General features: G+C 41.3%; 1 protein-coding gene across 1 annotated transcript in view; it reads right to left on the bottom strand.

Moving 5' to 3' along the window:
- The window catches only part of ZRANB3 (zinc finger RANBP2-type containing 3), a 132920-nt gene that overhangs the window by 53529 nt on the left and 54261 nt on the right, over positions 1–25130 (bottom strand). Inside the window, 5 exon segments of the mRNA XM_080917623.1 lie at positions 5380–5496; positions 7027–7198; positions 18381–18466; positions 21556–21787; positions 24674–24852. Of these exon segments, the coding sequence (XP_080773749.1) occupies positions 5380–5496; positions 7027–7198; positions 18381–18466; positions 21556–21787; positions 24674–24852 (786 nt within the window).

A 25130-nucleotide genomic window follows, 5' to 3' on the forward strand; every position in this document is an offset into this window, starting at 1 on the left:
ACGGAGCACAGTGACAACACAATGGAGAAGAACTGTTATGGGACAGTAGAGCAATATGACAGGACATCAGAGTACAGTATTGGAAAGATGGAGCACCGGGATAGGACAAAGGAGCGCAGTAACGGGATAAGGTAGATAGATATATGATGGAGAACTGTGATGACACAATAGAGCACTGTAATGGAACAATGGAGCACCGTGATGACACAGTGGAGCACTGTGATGGGAGAATAGACCATTGTGATGAGACAGAAAAGAACTGTGACGAGACAATGGAGCACTGTGATGACACAGTGGAGCACTGTGATGAGACAATGGAGCACTGTGATGAGACAGTGGAGCACTGTGATGAGACAATGGAGAACTGTGATGAGACAATGGAGCACTGTGATGAGACAGTGGAGCACTGTGATGAGACAATGGAGCACTGTGATGAGACAGTAAAGCACTGTGATAAGACAATGGAGCACTGTGATGAGGTCATGAAGCGCTGTGATGACAGAGTGGAGCACTGTGATGAGGTCATGGAGCACTGTGATGAGACAGAAAAGAACTGTGATGAGACAATGGAGAACTGTGATGACACAGTGGAGCACTGTGGTGAGGTCATGGAGCACTGTGATGAGACAATGGAGCACTGTAATGAGACAGAAAAGAACTGTGATGAGACAATGGAGAACTGTGATGACACAGTGGAGCACTGTGGTGAGGTCATGGAGCACTGTGATGAGACAGAAAAGAACTGTGATGAGACAATGGAGAACTGTGATGAGACAATGGAGCACTGTGATGAGACAGTGGAGCACTGTGATGAGACAATGGAGCACTGTGATGAGACAATGGAGCACTGTGATGAGACAGTAAAGCACTGTGATGAGACAATGGAGCACTGTGATGAGGTCATGAAGCGCTGTGATGACAGAGTGGAGCACTGTGATGAGGTCATGGAGCACTGTGATGAGACAGAAAAGAACTGTGATGAGACAATGGAGAACTGTGATGACACAGTGGAGCACTGTGATGACAGAGTGGAGCACTGTGATGAGACAATGGAGCATTGTAATGAGACAGAAAAGAACTGTGATGAGACAATGGAGAACTGTGATGACACAGTGGAGCACTGTGGTGAGGTCATGGAGCACTGTGATGAAACAGAAAAGAACTGTGATGAGACAATGGAGAACTGTGATGACACAGTGGAGCACTGTGATGAGGTCATGGAGCACTGTGATGAGACAGTAAAGCACTGTGATGAGACAATGGAGCACTGTGATGAGGTCATGGAGCACTGTGATGAGACAATGGAGCACTGTGATGAGGTCATGGAGCACTGTGATGAGACAGTAAAGCACTGTGATGAGACAATGGAGCACTGTGATGAGGTCATGAAGCGCTGTGATGACAGAGTGGAGCGTGGAGCACTGTGGTGAGGTCATGGAGCACTGTGATGAGACAGAAAAGAACTGTGATGAGACAATGGAGAACTGTGATGACAGAGTGGAGCGTGGAGCACTGTGATGAGGTCATGGAGCACTGTGATGAGACAGTAAAGCACTGTGATGAGACAGTGGAGCACTGTGATGACACGGTGGAGCACTGTGAGAGAACAGCTGAACATTCTGATGACAAAAGAGCACTGTGAGCACACAGTGGAACACACAGGGATTACTGGAGCACTCTGGTGCGGCACTGGAACTGCTCTGATGGTGAAATAGAGCCTGCAGTGAGACAATGGAACACTGTGAAGGAATAGTGGGTCCTGGTTTTAGGGCCAAATCATCTTGTGAGGAACACAGTAGGACACTGTGAGATAATACAGCATGTTGGTGGCATATCAAAGCACCATGATAGCACATCGGACCTGTTTTGGTATAATGGAGCACTGTCCTGGGACAGAGGAGCACTGTGAGTAGACAACAGAACACCGTAGCACTGTGATTTGACAGAGGAGCAGTATTGTGGGACAGCGCAGTATTGTGAGGAGACAACCAAGTACTTTAATAGGATGCTAGAGCACTGGGTGGCACTGTCACAGGACAGTGGATAGATACTGTGAAGACACTGGAGCAGTGACAGGCTGATAGAGCACTGCTTTGTCACCATGGAACTGTGTGACGTAACCACAGAGCGCCGGGATGGACCTTTGATGAGACAGAAGCACATGGGATAGGATAACGGAGAACTCATGGGACTGGAGCCCTTGATGGACCGTTATGACGGACACCAGACCACGGTGAGAGAAAAGCACGTGGAAATACTGGGGAGGGACGTGATGGGACAATGCAGCATCAGGACGGCAGAATAGAGCACTGTAGGCAGTGGTGCACCACGATAGAACACGCAGCACTGTTGGCACAATGGAGGACTGTGACTGTTAAGGCATGTGTGCCCGCACATGCGTGTGCACGCATGCAAACACACGCACACACACACACACACACACACACACACACACACACACACACACACACCCCTACCTTAAACAAACAAAACCTCTGAATCTCTGTCTTTATGTCATGCTGTGTAAAAAGGATGAACTCTACACTGCGGGTGGTTGTACAAGCCTTTAATCCCAGCAATTTGGAGTAAGAGGCAGGGGGATCGTTGTGAGTTCAAGGCCAGCTTCTAGGCCAACCAGTGCTACATAGTAAGATCCTCATGGACCTACCCATGCACACTAATACTGTAGCATTATTGGAAAAGTGTGGTATCTCTGGAAACTTTATTAGTCAATAGTTTCTCAGGACTCAAAAATCAAGAAAAAGAGAATTTAAAAAAACATATTGAAAGATTTAAAATTATAAATTTCTGTTCTTTAAAAAAAAAAGTGAGCTGGGCATCTGGAAGACTCCTTTAACCTCAGAACCCAGGAGGCTGAAGCAGGCAGATCTCAGAGTTCAAGGTCAGCCTCATCTGTGGAGAAGGTCTAAGACAGTTGGTGCTATGTAAAGAGACAGTGTCTCAAAAAACAAAATAAATAAATGAAAATAGAAGATACACAGTAGGGGGCAAAATTTGCAAAGATATATATGGTAGAGGGCCATTCCTAAAAATAAGGAATCCTTATAACCTTATAAGGTAATCCTTTTATCCTTATTAGCAGGGGTCTAATTTAAATAGACACCTCACAAGAGAAACTGAACAAGGTGAGTTTGAAGATATATCCGTGTAACTTCTACTTAGGGACAAACAAAACTACAACACAAAAGATGAAAGATGACAATGCCCCGTGCTGACAACTGGACAGGACAGCTGGAACCTCACACAATGCTAGCAGAGACGCAAAGTGGTATAGCTACTTTCTAAGATGTTTTGGCAAAGTGCTTTGGAAGTTAAGCATCTGTGTCTCTGACACCAGTCCCTTTTCTAGGTTTCTGTCCTCAAAAGATAAAAATACTATCTAGGGCTGGAGAGGTGGCTACATGGGTAAAAGTGATAGTTATACAAATTTGAAGACTTGGGTTTGACTCTTAGAATCCATGTAAAAAGGCTGGATGTGGGGGCATGCATCAGTCTTCCTAAGGCAGGATGGGAGGTACAGACAGAAAGAACAGGAAGCCTGAGACCAGCTGGTCTGGAGTAGGCAGTTCAGTCCCAGAAATACGGACATTGACTTACAAGAGGTAGAAGGAGAGAAACAACCCCTGAAAGTTGTCCTTTGACACGTACACATGCACTCTGGCATCTACAGACTCTCCTATTAATGAGAACCAAAGGAAATGATGTCTATATGATCAGGCACATCAAGTACCACATTGTTTATATTCACAGCAGCTCATCTTACTATTGAGGGACACTATACAATCTAATCACTAGGGAAGAAAGCATAGAAATGGGCTGGAGAGATGGCTAGGCTCATAACCAAAAACATAACAAAGCATAAAACCTAGATGCTGTAATTCTGCACAGTGGAGGTTACACAGGGTAGAACAGAAAGAAAAAGATGACTTAGGTAACACTGATTTACAATAAGAGCATGTACATGGGAGGAAAAAAAGAACCTCAAGGCTTCATACTTCATCCTGTAAAGTGAGAAAATCTAGTGAGTGAAATCTAATATGCAGTTGCCATGCTTGGGGTGACTGGCTGTAAATGGCTGGCTGTAAGGGAACTTTCTGTTGTAATAAAAATAGCCTATAGAGTGACCTGGTGTGCACACAAGTATAAACATTTGATAAACCTTTGTGACCTATAAACTTTTAAAGACTTTATCTTTATTTTATGTGTACGAGTGTTCTGCCTGTATGTATGTCCGTGCACCATATGCATGTAGTGTCCAGAGAGGCCAGAAGAGGGAAGAAGATTCCCTGGAACTGGGGTTACGGATAGTTGTGAGCAACAGTGCAGGTGCTGGGAATTGAGCCCAAGTCCTGTGGAACAGCAGCCACTGAGCCATCTTTCTAGTCTCTACCATTTTTAAGGCATAAATTTAAATTTCATGGTATGTAAGTTATAAGTGAACAATTCACACTTAATTATCGAAATATACATTCTGATGTATATCAGAATGAGGGGGGGCTGGAGGGGATGACTCAGTCTTAGGATCACTAGTCAGTGATCTTGCACAGGACCCAGATCCCATTCTTGGAGCCTAGCTGGGCAGCTGACAACCATCAGTGCCTCTACGTCCAGGGAACTGAATGGCTCATGGCCTCTGGGAGCACACGCATGGACATGGTTCAAATGAACACACACACACAAAAGCACATAAAAATATCTTAAATGTGCTTTCCTCACAAAAGCCAAGTATGGTCTTGCACACCTTTACTTCCTGCACTCTGGACGCAGGAATAAGTGGATCTCTCTAAGTTGCACACTAGTCAGGTCTGTATAGTGAGTATTTCAGAACAGTGGAGGCTCCTTAGTGAGACCTTGTCTCAAGACAAACCACACAACAACAACCACAGCAAACCAAACAAACAAAATCTGTAACAATCACAGGATTGAGAGGAGCCACACTCAGTATTTACAAATACCACGCTTGTCAAAACAGCAACATGCAGTAAGTTTATAGGATAGTCACACAGATTTAAGAACTCACAACACTATCTAAATTTTATGTGAATGTGAGTGTATTTAATTCTTTAGACTCCAGAATACAATAGAAAATGATTGTCTCATTTTCTATTATTTTCAGGAAACATGAAAGACCATGCCAAAAGCTAATAAAGAGAACCATCTGTACATCCCTGAAATGAAACATGTGAAACTATATAAAGTAGTGTTTTTCCACTGCTGTCTGTTTTCAGTACACTTTGGTTTTTCCATAATAATTTAAAAAGGCAGTGACATGTTGCAGTGTATTAGTAATCTATTGGACTAATTAAAATACACTGAAAACTTTATGACGACACGTACGTAACGGCCCACAAGGAGTACCTTGGCAATTGCAGTCTGTTTAAACATGCGCGTTATCAACCCCATCACTGTCACCGTAGCACTGGAGTCTGGGGCTCTCATTAATTTCTGCCATTCTTCAAAGCTGGCATTCAGTTCCTATGTGGGAAGAAGTGACACTGTTTAAGAATACAGCTTCAAGAACAGAACAATTAATCCAGCCATGAATCAGACCCACGTCCCCCTCTCTGTATAGAAAGCTATAAAAAGAAAACTGCCATAGATACCACAGTGCTCAAACACAATGCAGAGGCTGGTCACATGTCTGCCAACGACTAAAGCCAGTGACAAGCTGTGTCACACCATAAGTCAAACAACTGAAGCTTCCTCTTGAAAAAGTGCATAAAGGGAAAAATATCTGAAGACATCAGAAAGCAGGAATGTGAAAATGTATTTTGTAATAAGATATATTATTTAAACAAGTATAAAGATGAGAGAAATATTAATTATATACAATGTAATATAGTCAAAATTATTTTATTTTTCTCTCTAATGTTAAAATAGCAGATATAGAAAATGAGTTCATTCTTATTTAAGAACTACTGTAGTGCCCAATGGTTACAAGATACTTATGTAAGTCTAAGGCCTAACAATGCAAACTTCGTGTCCACTCAGTCACGTCTGGATGGAAGTTCAGAGACTGTAAGGCCAGGGGGAAAATCATTTGGCTTTCAGGTGCATGAAAGATATAGCCTGCAACATTAGCAAAGGATTTCAGATTTCAAAAGCAGAGCTACATTCAAGTTATTCTATACTATAGCTATTATACTTAAAAGATCTTCCTGTGTGTGACCTATGTGTGTGTGGGGTGTTAAGGACAACCTAGCCTGCTGCTCTCACCTCCCCCCTTGTTTGAGGCAGGTCTACTACTGTTCTCTCCCATGGCCTGAAAGCTTCTGGGGTTTCTTGTGTCTCTGCTCCCATCTCATCTCAGAAGCACTGCAATTCCAGATGTGCACATCATGGTACCAGTTTTACTTGGTTCTGATATGCTCAAGTCAAGTCCTCACACTTGCAGGGCAAGTATTTCACCAATGGAGCCACAGACTCCACCCCAGCTTCACACACACACACACACACACACACACACACACACACACACACACACACAGACACTCTCAGACATAGACACATACACATGCACACACACAGACACTCAGACACAGACACATATACATGCACACATACAAACACACAATCAGACACAGACATGCACACACACATACACAGAGACACACACAGAGATACTCAGACACAGACACACACACATGCACACACACACAGACACACACACACAGACACACACACACATACACACACACACACACACCCCTGTAGATTTACATTATAGATACCATGAATACTTAATACTAAATAGTTTTTAAAATCCCAGTGATTTTTTTCAATATTCATCATAAACTTTTTGAGGCACTGGGAGCTGCATCTGCTCACATATTTGAAGTTAAAATTAAAATCTTCTTGTGCTTTTCTTAAGATGACACAAAACCAATGGTTGTTCTACAAATCAAACCTGTGTTCAGAAAGCATGCTTTTGTGAAATCTAATGTCCAATCTTTGACAGCATGATTCATAATAAAGGAAGCCTTTCAACTCAGTCTAGGCTCTCACCTTGACAGCTGCTGGTGGAAGGTCAAAGGGAATGCGCTGTCTGACTTTTGGAGGCAGCTGGCTTAAAACGTCACTCTTTAGTCTTCTGATCATGACGTCACTTAGTAGCTGGTGAAGCTCACTAAGGTTTGATGCCCCTCTGCAATCCCACTGAGGCCTTTTACCAAAGTATCTGTTGGGACAAGAATACAAACAACAAAGCTAAGGCTAAATGTTACAGTAGGAAGTCCATGTATACGGCATGTCCTCCCTGTTAATGAGGAGCAAAGTGGCACGCTTTATTGTTATTTCTGAAGGCCAATTCAAGGGGCCAGAGATTGTTCAATGGTTAAGAGGGCACGCCGCTATTGACCTCAGTTTGGATTCTAGCTCTCACAACATTTGTAATTCAAGTTCTAGGAGATCTGATGGCCTTTGAAGGAACCCCACCCCCCCAGAGATGCACACATACTTTAAAAATAAATCTTAAAAAAAACTACCCAAAGCAGAGTATGTTGACTCACAATTGATATTTCATAACTCTACTACTCAAGGGACCAAAGGAGGGGATTACTAGGCAGGCATTCTACCTGGTATATTTTTATGCCATTGAAATATTTTGCTTCCTTTAATATTTGTATACTCGTACTTAACTTATTGATTTGTATACATATTAAACAGGGAACATGCTAGCTGGTAGTGGCACATGTCCAAGTCCCAGCACTTTGATGGTGGATCTGATTCCAGGCCAACCTGGTCCACAGAACAAGATACAGGACAGCCAGAGCTACACAGGAAACTCTGCCTTGAAGAACAGAACCAAACCCTGGGAAATGTTGCCAATAAGTGGGTCTGTCACACAGCTCTCCGTTCTCCACACTGAGTACATCTGACCACATCATTAACGAAAGAAACTCAGACTCCAAACTGCAGTGTGGAAATACAGCTGCAGGTAGAGGCCGTATCTGCTTTGTGTAGAGGACCAATATACGTGTTTCAGAACGGCAGATGTCTGGGCATTTTTGTTTGATTGTTCTGTTTGTGGTTCTAGGGATTGAACACAGGGCCTCACACATGCTAGGCAAGCCTGTCCTCAGCCTGAAGTCTGAGCACTCTACATCAGAATGCCACAGCTCGGTGTTTAGCTTTAGGAAGAGGCTGCTCTACTCTTCCTGGAGAGTATGCATCACAGGAAGAAGCATGAGTGACTGCTTCCTGGGTGTTTTACTTCAAGCTCCTGTGAGCACTCTGCTTGGCTCATGGAAGCATGGATCACCAAAACTGTTTCTCACAGCAGTCTCCCTCCACTCTGCCTCCTTTCAGCAGACACTCGGAGGCTGAAGGTGGCCCTTACTCTAAAGAACACTGGACACTTGGGAAGTAGGGTAGGGTGGATGGGAGAGGAGTTAGGGCAAGGAAAGGGGGACGAATACAGTCAAAAATACATTGTATGCACATACAAAATTCTCAAAGAACAAAAATAATCTATTAGAGAGGGTGGGGCTGGGGGTGGTTACACTCCTTTAACCAATGCCACCACTTAGGAAGGAAAAGTAGTTTGAGAGCAGCTGGGTCTATACAGAGAATTCCAGGAAAGGGTTGCAAAGGGAGACCCTGTCTTAAAAAAATGAGTATTCTTAACCTCAGATTTGGGAAGAGGGGGAAAGGATGAACTGGAGCTAGAAGAGCCACTGCCCATAGACAGCTGACTGCCATAGTATCAGATACTAGATAATCACAAGAGTTTAATAATTTCTTTGGGAGGGGGCATATAAAACACGGTGCTTGTGTGGAGATCAGACAACATGAAGGAGTTAGTTCTCTCTTACACCATGTGGGTTTCTTACCTGCTTAGCCACCGCACCAGCCCAACTATTCTATTTTTCAAAACAGCCCTATTGAGATACAATTTATATTCCCATGATACACTCCAGGTACACAATGATTTTTATTATGTGCAGAGATTTGACCATTTAACTATCACAAATTTTTAGAATGTTTTCTATCACCTCAAGAAGGAATCCCATGTCCTTGGCTGGGGATGTTGCTCAGGTGAGCACTTGCCGGGCATATATGTGCCCTGGGTTCCAGCCCCTGTACCATATACATCATGGCGGGACACACCTGTAAATACCAGCACTCCGGCGATGGAGATAGAAAGATCAGAAGTTCAAACTGATTCTTGTTTGAGGGCAGCCAGGCTACATGAGTCACTTAGAAAAAAGAAAGGAAGGAAGGAAGGAAGGAAGGAAGGAAGGAAGGAAGGAAGGAAGGAAGGAAGGAAGGAAGGAAGAAATAAGGAAAGAACTCACCCCATATCCTAAGCAATCGCTATGGCTATCTGGGCTTAAGCTGTGGCTGCCACGCCCAGGTTACTTGTCCATTTCCTGTCCCTGTCAAATAGTCTGCTGACTCTTACTGTGAGTGGAACTACACTACATGCGCCTTTATGGCTCCTTCACTAAACACTGTTTTTAAAATCCCTTTTTGCACAGCATTAATGCATCTTTCACCCCCCTTTTAGTGTCTCTCTCTCTCTCTCTCTCTCTCTCTCTCTCTCTCTCTCTCTCTCTCTCTCTCTCTCTCTCTCTCTCTCACACACACACACACACACACACACCCTTTCATTCATTCTTTATGAATTTCACATCACATTCCCCAATCCCAGTTATCCCTTGTTCCTTCATATCTGCCCTCTGCTCTTGCAACCTCCTCCCTGCTCCCCAATTTAAAAAAAAATAAGTAAAACAAATAAACAGAGAACAAAAACAGCAACAAGAAATCATCTCATCATGGAAGCTGTGGTGTGTCACGGTGTGTCACACAGTTTTCCCCTTTGTCCACACATCTTTACGTGCAAATGTGCATTACAATGAGTCACTGGTCTGGTTCAAGGCCTCTGGCTTCTGCCACACTCAATACTGGATCCTCACTGGGACTTCTCTCAGTATCCTGCTGTTTCATGTGTCGTGGAGATCCCGTGGCTGTAGTTGCGGATAACCATCCCGTTCACAAGCTCCAGCAGTTCAAAGATGGGAGCGATGTTGGGGTGGGTCAACTCAAAGCTCTGGATCTGGACCAGGGCGGTAACTGAGTTGGTCGGCCTGGCAGCTCTCCAGCGCCCACACCACGAGGACAAGCTCTCTCCAGCACTGCCCAGGCCAGCTCACCACAGCTGGTAGGGGACATAATCAGATCTCCTGGTCTCCTGCCTCAGAGGCAGGCTCACCCTCACCCATGCCGCCAGAGCCAGCCCAGAGCTATATTTTAAAAGAATAATTTTCATTAAAGTAATACGTGCGCTTAACTTCAAAGACTAAATGAAAAGATTTCACACAATGTGGAGAAACTTTGATGTATGCTCTTGGCTTCAAAATCAGGCTGGATGAAACATAAAGGGAAAAGTTCACATTTGGGGACTAAGACAAGACAAATATCCCTGCAGTCCAGAAAGGGAACAAAAGTATAAAGCAAGCAAGGCTGAAGTAATAAATGTAATCATTTTATGTCTGAGAACAGGCGATGAAAGCTAAGAACTTAGGATTGTAGCAATGAAGTGTTGTTATATGAGTTTATTATGCAGTGAGTTTCCTAGAAATTGTGAGTGATGCTCACTAAAAGGGCAATCACACGTTTTGTTGGAAACTCACTCAGAATAGTTGTCAGTGTGAAGAGTCATGCTGCTGACCCCCAAGGCGCTCCGGTGGCTAAGCTGTGACACACATAACTATAATTTATTAGCTACTATTTGAACATATTTCTAGAATACTGGCTACCATCTGGGCACAGCTGTGATATATTAGCTTTCATATAAACAACAATATTTATATTCTGTTCCAATTCCAAACACACCATATTTTCATCAACTTTATGATTTATATTTTAAAAATTTCATATACCTGGATATTACAGATGTGGACCAGTTTAACTCCAAAAATTAACCTTTGGTGGCATATAAAATAATAGTGCATAACATCGCAATTGATGAAGTTTCAGATTTCATATTACCACAAATATAAACTTTTTATTATGCTAATTTTTAAATTGTGTTCTATTCACATATTGACACTGAAGTACACATTTATAGCTTTCTTAAACTTATTTCTCTCTGCATTATGGTGGATTCCTTATTTGAAATTACATATGGATATATGTGGTTATGTCTATGAACTTCCTCCAGTGCAACAAGGGGGTATTGCATATTGATTAAGAAACGTAGGCACTAGAACGGGGCTGAGAAGCGCTGCTCCGTGACATAAGGCTTTCTTCCCTTACAGCTACTTGCATCTGTGTTGAAAAAAAACCATCTAAGGATGTCTGCAGTTATTGAGAACACTGAATTGTTAACAAGTAAAAGGAGAGAGCACCAGGTCAAGGTGGAGTGACTCAAGTCCTACAGAAGAAGCTCGGAAGCTATCCTAACTGTCTAGGAGGCAGCTCAGCAGGGGGCTTGCCTATGGGCATGTGGACTGGGTTTTGGTCCTCAGGACTCGCTCTTCCAATTCACATAGGTAAGAATGTACAATACCAGGTTTTCCGTTGGTGACACAAGGACAAAAGCCTAATTCCCTTAACCTGTGACAGGCCTTTAAATATGCCCTTGTTCCCCTAAAGTTTTCTTCTCTCAAATTCCAATAAGTTTTGTAAGACTGAGCACTCATTTGTCTCTGCATCACTCGCAGACCCTGAAATGATATCTTAAATGTAGCTGGCAATCAATTATACGAGGCATTAGTGGAGCTGTGACATTCTCTCATGACATGTTTAGTTTTTAACATGCTTAAGGAGCAAGGATGACAGCAACAGACATGCTAACATGAAAGGGGGAAGGAAAGCTCTGGTCTTCAGCCCTAGACAAAGAGCTAAGGAAGGCTGGAGTAGGAGAAATAGTCTTCCCAGGGGAGAGCACCCAAATGGTTATCCAGTATGACATAGTCAGCCATGAAAGATTCACGCGCGCGTGCGCACACACACACACACACGCACACACACACACACACACACACACACACACATACACACACACACACACACACACACACACACACATACACACACACAGCAAAAACTAAAGAAGCCATGAGTTTAAGGGGTGCTGGTGGTAGCTGGGATGTACTGGAGGAAGAAAGGGGAAGGATAAAATGATGTAATTATAAACTCAAAAAATAATAAAAATCATATATAAAAAAGAAAAATGCTCTTCTCTGTCTTTTTTTTTTTTTTTTTGACAGGGTTTCTCGGTGAATCCTTGGTTATCCTAGAACTTACAGTGTAGACCAGGCTGGCCTCTTACTCACAGAGAACCACCTGCTACTGCCTCCTGAGTTCTGAGATTAAAGATGTGTATCACCACTGCCCGGTGGGGACAATGCTTCTTAAGAATGACTTTTAATTCCCTGTTATATCCTGTTCTTCTTGTCTTCATGAGCCTCTCAAATCTATGCCCAGGGCCCCACTTCCACAGCTATAATCTGGTCATGAACCAGATCTATCTGGAACACTAAAAGCTTCTGTGCTTTCCGCTCTGGCAGATGACAGGTGTTCAATTCCTACCTCTGTCAGATGGCTCTCAGTCACCTGTAACTGAGAAGCTACAGTTCCAGGGAGTTGCAGTCTCTGGCCTCAAAGGCAACAGTACGCATGTGTACAACTCCCTCTCCCCAACATACATATAATTTAACATAATTAAAGTAAAACCTTGTTTTAAATAATGGCTCCCTTTCTGTTCCAGCCACGTGGCTGCCTTCCTATCTACCTGCCAAGATGATGCTAGACTCTGCAAAGCAGCATCTCAAATGTGCTGTAAAAGACAGAGAGAGGTGTTCTCAACAAATTGAAGATTTTACTAAGTGTTGCAAGAATGCCAAAATTCTTTTATTAAGATGCCAGAAAGAAAACTGAACATTAAAAGAATGTCTAAGTGCTGGCTAATGATCCAGCCTTTTATGAAAAAATACACACTGGAATAGCTCAAGGAAATGGAAGAAAAACGTGAAATCCTACTGAGAAAAGATTATAGAAGCTTCTAACAAGCATGCAGGCAAGCATTTAGGTGAGTCAGAAACATTTGTATTTATGGAAACCATTTTTAATGTAAGCCACCGACCGGAAGTAATAGACAGAAACAATGTTTATTTTATCCTCCTGGTGAAAATACTGGTATTTTATGGTATAAAAAAGTCTTTTATTTCTGAGTTCTGATTTATTAAATACAGCACAGGAGGAGAAACTAAAATAATAATTCTGATCTCTGCTCATTCTTTTAGGGCACCTGTTCCCACTCTCTACCCTTCCCATTACAACGCTCCGGGCAAGTGCCCATTTTTTGTACATATCATGATCCTCTTCTTGTTCTCACACCTTCCTTGCCCATGCTGGTTTCTGAATCTTCCCTGGATAACTAAACTTCCTTGTCTTTCAGGCCCTAGATCTATCATAGGCTGATACAAAGCTCCCGATAGGAGACAGATCTGACGTTAGCATACTTCTGGCCCATACCAAATTGCTGTGGAAACACACCATTGAGAGCACTGGGTCCACTACTATCTGTTCATGATCTCAAATGGCTATTCAGCATTGCTGATAAGCCTGTGGCATTAACCTGTCTCAGTTGCCATCCTGCAGAAGTTCAGACCACAACAACTTTCGAATTTTTTTCCTTTTATTTTTTTTTTTTTAAATTGGGTATTTTCTTTACTTATATTTCAAATGTTATCCCCTTTCCTGGTTTCCCCTCTGGAGTCCCCTATTCCATCCCCTCTCTACCTGCCTCTGTGAGAGTGTTCACCCACTCCCTCCCCGCACTGGCATTCTGCACTGGGGCATTGAGCCTTCACAGGGTTAAGGGCTTCTTCTCCTGTTGATGCCCAGTAAGGCCATCCTCTGCTACATATGTAGCTGGAGCAACGGGTCCCTCCATGTGTACTCTTTGGTTGGTGGTTTAGTCTCTGGGAGCTTTGGGGATCTGGTTGGTTGATACTGTTGTTCTTCCTATGGGGTTGAAAATCCCTTCAGCTCCTTCAGTCCTTTTTCTAACTCCTTCATTGGGGATTTTGTTTTTAGTCCAATGGTTGGTTGAGAACATCTGACTCTGTATTTCTCAGGTTCTAGCAGAGCCTCTCAGGAGACAGCTATATCAGGCTCCTGTCAGCATGCACTTCTTGGTATCCACAGTTTTGTCTGGGTTTAGTGATTGTAAGTGGGATGGATCCCTGGGTGGTGTCATCTCTGGATGACCTTTCCTTCAGTCTCTGCTCCACACTTTGTCTCTGTATTTCCTCCTGTGAATATTTTGTTCCCCCTTCTAAGAAGGACTGAAGATGTGCACTTTGGTCTTCCAACTTCTTGAGCTTCATGTGATCTGTGGAGTCTATCTTGAGTGTTCTGAGCTTTTGGGCTAATATCCACTTATCAGTGAGTGCATACTATGTGTGTTCTTTTGTGACTGGGTTACCACACTCAGGATGATATTTTCTAGTTCCATCCATTTGCCTAAGAATTTCACGAAACTGACTTTCAACCAAAAGTTATCAAAAAGGATAAGAAAGGACACTTCATACTCATCAAATGAAAAATCTACCAAGATGAACTCTCAATTTTGAACATCTATGCTCCAAATGTTACTAAAGCTCAAAACATACATTGCACCACACATAATAATAGTGGAGACTTCAACACCCCACTCTCATCAATGGACAGATCATGGAAACAGCAACTGAACAGAGACACAGTGAAACTAACAGAAGTTATGAATCAAATGGGTTTAACATCTACAGAACATTTCATCCTAAAACAAAAGAATATACCTTCTTCTCAGCACCACATGGTACCTTTTCGAAAACTGACCATATAATCAGGCACAAAATAGGCCTCAACAGATACAAATAGACTGAAATAATTCCATGCATCCTATCAGATCACCATGGACTAAGGCTGGTGTTGAACTTTCAAATTCTTAATCCCCTACTTCATTTCTCTGAACACAATAAACTGTTTCTCATAAAAAATGTCTGGGAGATGCAAGCTCCCCTAAGCCTATAGAACCACTCTAGAACCTATGGTACAGGTCCAATAACATGCTACTTGTCGATGCAAAGACCCTCAAATCTCTGAAACCATACTACACTCTCAATAATACACCATACAGCTATAATAAAGGATACAGATATTTATGTAGAAAATGGTCAAAATTATAAAAGATAAAGCGTGCATCTAAAACTACCAAACTATATACTTATAATGGTAAAATAGTAAATTTTCTTACATATTTCTATTGCATACCAATGCCGGCAAAAGACACAGAGAAGGGGAAGATGCCCACAATGTCTTCCTGTTACATGCTGATGAACAAGATTGTAATTTGACTCCTACCTAGCTTTCTCTTTATCTAACTCCTCACTAGCTGTTTTTGTCTAGAGACCCCAATGTAGCTCTAGAATACTGAGCTGAATATTTAGTTCCTCAGGGGCAGAGTGGTCTTTCTTGTTCTGATTTTAGCATATAGAATTCCCACTTCCTAAAAAAGAAAGAAATATATTTACTCAGGGGATACTTCTGAGCTGTCTTGACTGGTTCACACGGGCACATTCAACCATCACACCCTTCCTTTCTCCTCACACTCCCATGACATTCATCTATAATTACCTGGTTAGTGCCAGACTGGACAATTCAGTGAAACTTGAATCATTTTGACCCTAGAGCATGATGGCTTATACATTTTGGCTGAATGTATGCCTGTGTGCACAAGTATGCCTACTGCCTATGGAGGCTGAAGGAGGATGTTGGATCCTTTGCAGAAGTTGGAACTTCTGCAACATGACTAATTGTCATGTAGGTGCCGGGAATTAAACCTAGATCCTCTGGGAGAACATCCAGGATTTTTAACCACTAAGCCATCTTTTCAGCCTCTTAAAAATAATTTCTGAATGAATGGATTAATTAACAGTGAAGCCGGAGGCTGTAGGTGGAATGAAATGCCCTCATACGCCAACTCAGTATAAGATGATTCAAAATCAGAAGTCTTTCCAAACACAAATGCAGAATGTATATTACATCTTATTTAAGTATTCTGCAAACGTACCTTGAGTATTCAGTATATTAACTATGTATCTCTGATCTGAGCCATTTGCTCATGGAATAGACAGTCCTGTATTTAGCCACAGGAGGAACAGTAAATGACACAGTGCTGGAGAATATATGGAGATGAACATGATTATGCTGACAGTGGACGTAACACCTTGAACATCTATTATCAATTAGCATTTCACTTTCTCAAGAAACTCTAGACAACTAATTCCCCTAAGTAGTAGGACTGGCATAGAATGTGATGTGCTCCTACCTGGAGGACTGAACCCAGGACCATGTACATAGGTGCAAGCACAATTTCCCCAGATCTTCCTGGGATAACTTAAGTTCTAAGCACAGTGGAAGAGAGGACGGTATGCCTTCCCAAGGCGTATTTTTGTTTTTTGTTCGGGACAATGTCTCACTGTGTAGCCCTGGCTGGCCTAGACTTCACTGTGCAGACCAGATAGCCTCAAACTTCAACAGATCCCCCTGCTTCTGCCTTCCCAGTGCTGCTATTAAAGGCTTGTGCTACAACACCTGGCTCACACTTAAGGACAGCTCCTGACAGACGATGCTTTGCTGGGTTATTCACAAGTCCTCCTTTTGTAAGCACAGAAGTCTCTCACGTTGTCAAGAAAAACGTGGAGAAATATAAAAGAAAGCAGAAATTGGGGTAAGCGATTTAAAGCCAGTAGGTACACAACAGTCTGAGTGGGCTCTACATCTTCTCTCGCTTAACCAATGTCAACCAAGTTATTTACTGTTTCATTTCCCAGGTCTTACCTGTATTTATAAGTGTCTCTACAGAGTCTCTACCATGTGGCATTCTGAGAAAGGGTATCCTGGTTGAGTAATCTCTTTTCTCTGTGCCTCTAAAATCAAATGGGGTATGTGGTATTTGGTTATTTACACCCTAAGTTCATTTTCCAGACTGCATTCGCATTAGCATTGCTTCTTCAAGTCGTCACTCAGGGATTTAACAAGCTTTTTAAAGACAAAGTGACATTCTTGATCGAGCACTTCACTTAACTTTATTTTGAATGCAGCATGACATTTTAAATATAAAATATGGGTCTAGAATGGAATAACGATCCATAATTTGCATTCTGTAAGATTATAGTGTGAAAATGACACCTTTCCAGAATAAAAACACTGGGGAAGAAAATAGAGCATCCCACAGCCTAACTTAAAATGCCAGGAAATGCCTTGTTCTGAAGCAAACCTTATGGAACCACAGTGCTTTGAAAGTAAAGAAATTAAGGCTTTGAAAGATTTCAGAAATGGATGTAGAAGAAAACATCCTCAAATGGCTGGAGATGGTATAGCCCTTTCAAGCACATAAGACTCAAGCACAGTACCTAAGTTCGGCTACCAGCACCCATGTTGGATGGCTCCAAATCCAGGAGATCTGACTCCTCTATCTTGACCTCAATGGCTACCTGAACTCAAAAGAGCATATACCTATGCACGGACATACAGATGACCACATAATTAGAAGTAGAATGAAAGAAGATGCCTCTGAGAAGTACAGTGTTGATCCTGAAATGACTATCTCGGCTACTGCACATCCCACAGAGACAAAATATTTCTCCTTGAAATACTATGTATTCTCATAAGTGAGGTACACACTTCTGCTATCACATGACAGATACTAATCAAGAAACAGACAGGACAGACGCGCAAATTAAACATTTAGCCCGAGGTTTCAAAGGTTTAGGCACAGTCTTGCTCTCTGCCTCCAGCTGGTGGATGAGGTACAGATGTAAGCTTTCAGATACTGCTGTGGCTCATGTCTGCCTGCCATCTTGCTCCCGCCATTATAGGCACAGACTCACCATCTGATACTGTAAGCAAGCCCTTAATTAAATGTTTTCTTTCATAAGTAGCAATGGTAATGGTGTCTCTTCACAGCAATACAACAGGAACTAAGACATCACTGTAACAGCCAAACCTGCCTCATCTAAACCTGACACCCCAGTCAGACGAGAAGCAGACAGCACACCTCCATGCACTTACACGAGAAGAGATGCGTTTTCTTTCATCCTTGACAAGGGCTCATGTAGGCAAGTCTAGCCTCCAACAATTCTACTGCTTTACTTCCCAGGTGCTGGCATTAAAGGCACACGCCACCATGCCTAGGTATTTCTTTTACATTATATGTATGTTACATAGATAAGGTTTTACTTTAAGAAATTCTTGCATAGGTGCGCCAAGTATGGAAACCACAGGAATAAGAAATGGCTAACAGTTTTCAATGATTAGAGTTTTAATATGTCCAGATAAAGGCCAATGGAGAACAGTTATCTTACCTGATATGTGCGTTGCAGTATCTTTTCGCATACTCGATCCAAGTTCCAAATTTTTGTGGAAACAGAGCCTCAATCTGCATGAAAAGCTGTAACAATACAAATGTCCTCAATATATTACAATAGTCTCAAGTAAGTTATTATGACAAGAAAAAAATTAATGAAAATAGTAACTGGTATAAAAGCAAAAACACTTCTTCCTCAAAGCCTTTCCTTCCTCTTTATCTCGCCCACACTGTCTATTCTTCAGGGATAACAATAATCTGTTTCTAAATATATCATGTATATGCATATATGTATGTATGTACATCTGTATGTACATATGCACATGCTCTCTCTCTCTCTCTCTCTCTCTCTCACACACACACACACACACACACACACAATTAAAAAAATTTTTTCTCTCCAGCCCCAGTATATATACTTTCATTCACATATAGACAATATCATGGCACAACTAAAATCCTATTGTAAAAATGTCATAGGCAATGTTTTCTTTTAATTTTAATATATAAGCGATATACTATAAGATAAAAAACGTTTAAAAGGATGAATAACCATATTATTGTGCATATGTGATAAAATATTCAAACACATGCCTGAGAGTGAATGAACAGGCTGTTTCTCTCTTTAATGCAGTTATAGATATTAGTGATTTCATGTAATTAATTTGTGTGAATCCTAGTGATCGGTTTATATCTATTCCTCCATTCACATACATTGGTTTGAAATGGGGTACTCATGTTGCCATTATATACCCAGGCTGGCCTCAAACTTCCACCATCCTGCCTTTACCTCCTGAATGCTGGGATTAAAAGCATGTGATACCAGACTTCCAACCTTTTAGCTGCATTTTCACTGGATGAGTTTTATATGATACAACTTTAGAGATGAACAATTGGTGTGAGAAGTAAACCCCAGGGTCTCAGGCATAGTAGACAATTGTTATACCAGTAAATTTAATTTCTGGCACATGGAATATAATTTTTCTCTTTTGATATATATCTTGTGTGCTGTGCATGTTCATGTGGAGGCTTTGGCAACAGTGTCTTTTTTAATCATTTTACACTTTATAAATTGATGCAGTCTCTCACTAAACTTGCTTTGCTGCTGGTCTGGCTAGCCAGCTTGTTGGGGGATTCTTTGTCTCCTCTTCCCACACTGGGGTTATAGCTTTCTACAACTGCCTGGCTTTCACTTGGGGTCGTGAGACATTTGCATACTACGTACTGTCCCCACTGAGCTGTCTTCCCAACCTAGATGTATACTTTTAATACTATGTAAGTTTTCCACCTGGGCCAATAGTATCATGTTGTTTTTTATTTCACAACTCTGATATCCTGCCCACAACTCTGTCATGTTTAATGGGCTCCTTAATATAATGGTTTTATTGATATGATTAATACACCGTAAAGTTCACTCTTCAAGTATGAAATTCAGTGGCACAGTCACAAAGTTATATATCAACCACTAACATTTACACCACCTTGTTACCATCTTAAAAAGAAACCCACCTCCAATAGCAAAGCCCTCTTCCCTTCCCACCAGATCCTGGCCAGCACCAGCTACTCCCTACTTTCATAAATTTTCCTACCCCTAGTACTTCATATTAAAAGAATCATCCATACTACAGTCCTTTGCTGTGTGCGCCTGTTTTAACATGAAATTGAAGATTTTCAGCCAACAACCTAAATTCTCAGCTAGAAAGGGAAGAACAAGCTAAATGAAGAGGCGACCATCAAAACAAACAAACAAACAAACAAATAAATAAAAAGAAAAAAACAAAAAAACCCAAAAAAACCCCACTATAAGCATTTTGATGAAAATAAAGTAGAAAAGAGAAAAACGTCACAAACCCGGAGGGAGCTCACTGGCCAGCTAGCCCAGAGAAATTAGGGAGCTCCAGGATCAGTGGGGGTCCCACCTAAAAAAAAAAAAGAGGTATCTCTCTCTCTCTCTTCTTCCCTCCCATCTCTCTCTCACATATACATTCAAACACATATGTAAATGTGACTTTTATTGTCTGTAGTAATTGTCCCCAAAGCTTACCGCTTCCATCTGCTAACATGGGCCTAGTTCTGGGAGCTTCTGTATGATATAATCTAGGCTAACAATGTTCTCAGCCTCTGAGACTTACTACTGAATAAGCTCTCCCCTTCCTAGTGCCTTCTGATCTCTGAGTTCATTCAATTCAGTGGTTCTAGTTCAAACTCCTCTGCAAACTGACTGATTCAAACTGGCTCCTCTCAGCTTCTGAATGAATTGCCCTGCTTGGTCTCAAACAACGCCAGCAATAAGTTTTAATCTTCCAGCTCCTTCTCACTCTCTGGCTCATTCTGCCTTAACCTGTGTCTAGCTTGTTCTCTCTCTGCAACATGATTCTAAAACTGTTCCAGTAAAACTGCCTCCTCTCTCTTAAATCAGCTCTCTTTCCTCATGAGAGTTGGGCATATCCAACTCTGTCAAATCTTTGTTTTATCACTTTGTCTGCCCCTCAATTAGATGTCACTTTCAAACATAGGTATTTTTTTCTACAAACTTTACCTCCATTGTTTGGGATTAAAAGTGTGCATTCGTCAGAGTATACTGCTGGATTAAAATCACACACACACACACACACACACACACACACACACACACACAGAGAGAGAGAGAGAGAGAGAAAGAAAGAGAGAGAGAGAGACAAAGAGTAGATCAAATTTCAACGTTAAGATATTTTTTCATAAACTAGATAAGTAAGCAACAAATGAGCCTCAGAAACAGATGTTAACAACATTACAAGTATGCAGTAAATAAAGAGATTCTATAATAGCTGGCTTAATGAACACCTTTAATCCTAACACTCAAAAGAAAAAAGTAGGCAGAGTAACATGAGTTTGAGGCCTATATAATACGTTGGGTCAAAACAAACAAATAAAAGAAAAAAAGAAGAAAATAAAAGAAAGAAAAAGAAACCTTATAGTAAAGGTTTTAACCATATTTGTAAGTATGGCTAAGACAGATTTTTGAAAACCCAATCATAATAAAAATATGTTTATTATTTATTTTGTTTAATCACTGATAGTGCCCTGGAAATGTCCAGTGCATTCTTCTTCATTTGAGGCATCTGACCTGAAAAACTGCCAAGCAGAAGACAGATTCAGTTTTCCTATTACTTGAAGCACAGCAACCCTAGTACCTCCTCGGGCCTTCCCAGAGCTGGGGTTCCTGTTAGAAGAATGGCTCTCCTGGCCTTCTGCACCATGGGCAGGAGGATCTTGCTGCGGGCGGCAGTTCTGGACTTCATGTAGTGTGATTCGTCCACTATCACCACCCTGAAGTTCTGGCTGCTCAGCGCGTCCAGCAAAGTCTCTGCGTCTGTGGTTAAGAGGCCATAGCCCAGCACCGTCACCCTGCTGCTCGAGATCCTCCTGGAAAAGAGCATCCGTCTGCTTAAAAACTCTCAGAAGCAACTGGAACCAAAGAAAACAACACTCTTGGAGGAAAAAAAGGGGAAGGTGGTAAAAAATAAGAAAAATAAAAAAACATTTTTCCCCTAAACATTAACTATTCACAGAATTCAGATTTTACAGTTCTCAAACACATTAAGCCAAGACGTAGAATTTTGGTCTTTCGGAGATCTTGAGAACTAGAAAGCCACATTTAACTAGGACAAGAATGTTGCTTTATAACAATGTTTTCTACCATGTCCATTTTCACTGGGTGCTGTTGGTATTTTGTCAGGCAGGACCTAGGACCTAACAGAGCTGTCCACTGTGCGTTCCGGGTCTTTCCCGGCTCATCGGATGCAGCCTCAGGCTGCAGAGCTAGGGTTGTAAAGGTTGGCAGGAAGAGACTCTCCACATACACAGGCCATTGAGCTACAATGAAGTGGCCTTTTGAGCCTTTGCTCTCTATGATACCCACGTCCACAATGTCTTTCCTACACACACTGTCTCAGTGTGTAGGAGACGGGTGAGGGACAGAGATGCCTGTCACTCATCTTTATCCACAGATCACTTTCCTAGTGTAGAACACAGCAAGGAGACAAGCTCTTGAATGAACCCCTTCTGCATTTCCTATTATCATCAAAGGAATAATAATACAAGACAGACTTCATCCACAGCTCTCTTTTCCTTTGCGTGTGGCTTTGCATGTAGGCACATGAATGTGTGAAGGCATAGACCTGTTTATATGCATATGGACGCCAGAGGCACACATGAAGTACCATCCTTCATCTCTGTGCACATATTTACTAACCCAAGGTTTCTTGCTGAACCCAGAGCTCTCCAATCTGGCCAACCTAGCTAGCCAGCCTTACCTACCCCCCCCCCACTTTGTTTATTTCTCCACAAGTCAAGGACTGGGGTTACTGGCAGGCTAACATGATAGCCCAGCTTTTATGTCATATTTCTTTCTCCACCTCTCTAATGCAGAAAATGAAGGTAGGCTACCATGTCCACCCCCACCATTTACATTAGAGCTGGAGTCAGAAGTGCTTTAGCCTCTCAGCCATCCCTCAGCTCTCAGCCCCATTTTCTACCCTACAGGGAAGAAGGGGAAAGTCCTAACTAATTAACACAGAGAAGTATGGTTTCCTCCATGTGTTCAGAGAGCAGAAGAGCCTGCAGAACAAAGTATGCATTTAGTATTATGCGCTAACTCGGGTATCCTATGAGGAATATCCACCAGATATTGGTGTTGAAGCAGCAGTCATCTTGGTGGCTTCTATTCTGACACATCAGGACTGGGTGATAGTTCAGATGGCAACATGAATGATCTCTATAAACAGTATATAGTAAATATACATTGACACAGGTTGGAACGTATCCAAAACTGCTTCTTTAAAGATAGAGAAGAGTCATTTTTATGCCCTTGGCTAACATCTTCCAAAAATGTATACACCTGGGTTGTGGTCCTATCTAACATACCTGAATGTTACAGAAACAAAAGCCACTGCCTCTAGTTAGTCATAAAGTCTTACTGCCCAAATAATAACAAAAAAATTATCTAATAATAAAAAGATCACAGAAGATAGATCTTTAAAAAATATAGATGTAGACATTTAAATAATGTATAGCTAAGAAAAAAGTTAAGAAAGCCTTAAAAAGTGAACATTCTCTATATTTATGTCTTTTCAATTTTATGCAGGTTTCTGGAGAAGTAACCTACTCATAAGAATTGCCTACATTTTACTATAATAATGTAAACAGGGCCTAAATTTTGTTGGATCCATACATCTAAATGCTATTGAATTAGGTCTCCAAGGAAAAGAGGTAAAAATCCCAGTCAGTTCTGTCCCTCCTTCTTCACGAAAGCCGATGTTATCATTAAACACTACCTATATTCACAGTCTTAGATAATACAGCTCAGAAAAATGTTACCAAGGATGCTCCAAGAACTAAAAGATATGCATTACTTATCTATGGTAATGTGTTACTTTTAAAGCCCAGAAAATTCTGTGTCCCGCTCCCCACACCAGACAAGGATTATCTGTGTAGCTTTGGCTATCTTGGAACTGGCTCAGTAGAGCAAACTAGCCTCAAACTCCAAGATCTACATGTCTCTCCCTTCTGAGAGCTAGGATTAAAGGCACATACTACCATACCTGGCTCCCACAGTGTCTAAGTAGGTAGCCCTTGCTGGACCAGAACTCACTATGAAGACCAAGCTGGCCTTGAACTCACAGAGACTGCCTGTTGGGGATTAAAGGTGGTGCCTTTAGAAACAAGATACTTTGTATCACTCAACTACAAAGTCTATACAATAACATTCAATTAGTCCAGTGGCTACTAAGCAAAATGAGACAAATGAAAAAGGCAAAATAATATAATACATTTTTTGAGCAAGGACTATAAATAATTATCAAACAAAGCAAATGTTTTCAAGATTTAAAATATCAAATTCTATATTAACCCAACAAAATCAAACCTGTTAAAATGAGTTGTATCATAATACCAAGTTGGAAAGAAAACTATGTCAGGATTGTTGATAAATATTACACAAAACCAGTCTTGAATAAGTAATGGAATTTATTTTTGAACTGTAAACTAATTCATTTTAAGGTTATTTAAGGCATTTAGAAATAACTACACATGCCTTTAAAAGTATGTATATTTTACATTAACTTTAAACGTGTACCATAGGTAATAGAGATCACACCACATCACCTTCTTTTAATGATGGCAGTTGGTATTTCATCCAAAGCACGGGTAAAATGCATCAAGTCCCCAATTTCACCATTAGTATCAAAAAGTCAAAAGCAACCCAAAATATGAGAACACATATTTTTTTCTTTAAGACAAGTAAGTTCTCACCCAATGTCAGTTTTGTTCATGATGACATTGATTTCCTCTGGCTCTAGCTCTGGAATCCACTTTTCCAGCTCTTCTATCCAAGGGTATCTTAGAGATGAAGGGACGACTATCAGCAGGGGCCACTCCTCCTTGTAGAAGTAAGCAACTGCAATTGCCTGGATTGTCTTTCCGAGACCCATCTAAACAGTGTTTGCAAAAATTATGTTACAAATAAAGCCTATATGTCCTGAAAGGAATGATCAAATATCAAAAAGCATTACATAGATAATTTCATTATACCACTTATAGTTAGTAAAAATTAAAGATTTAAATAAACTTTTTGTAATTATGATTAAAGACAGATGATCCTTAGATATAAATATTATAGTTTTTCCTTCTTGAGGCCATACTGACAAATGCTTTACCTACCTTGCAGAAAATCATGTTACCGAAAGTTAAAATAACTGCAAGACGTACA

Source organism: Micromys minutus, assembly GCF_963924665.1.
Source record: "Micromys minutus genome assembly, chromosome: 6".
NCBI classification, from domain to species: domain Eukaryota; kingdom Metazoa; phylum Chordata; class Mammalia; order Rodentia; family Muridae; genus Micromys; species Micromys minutus.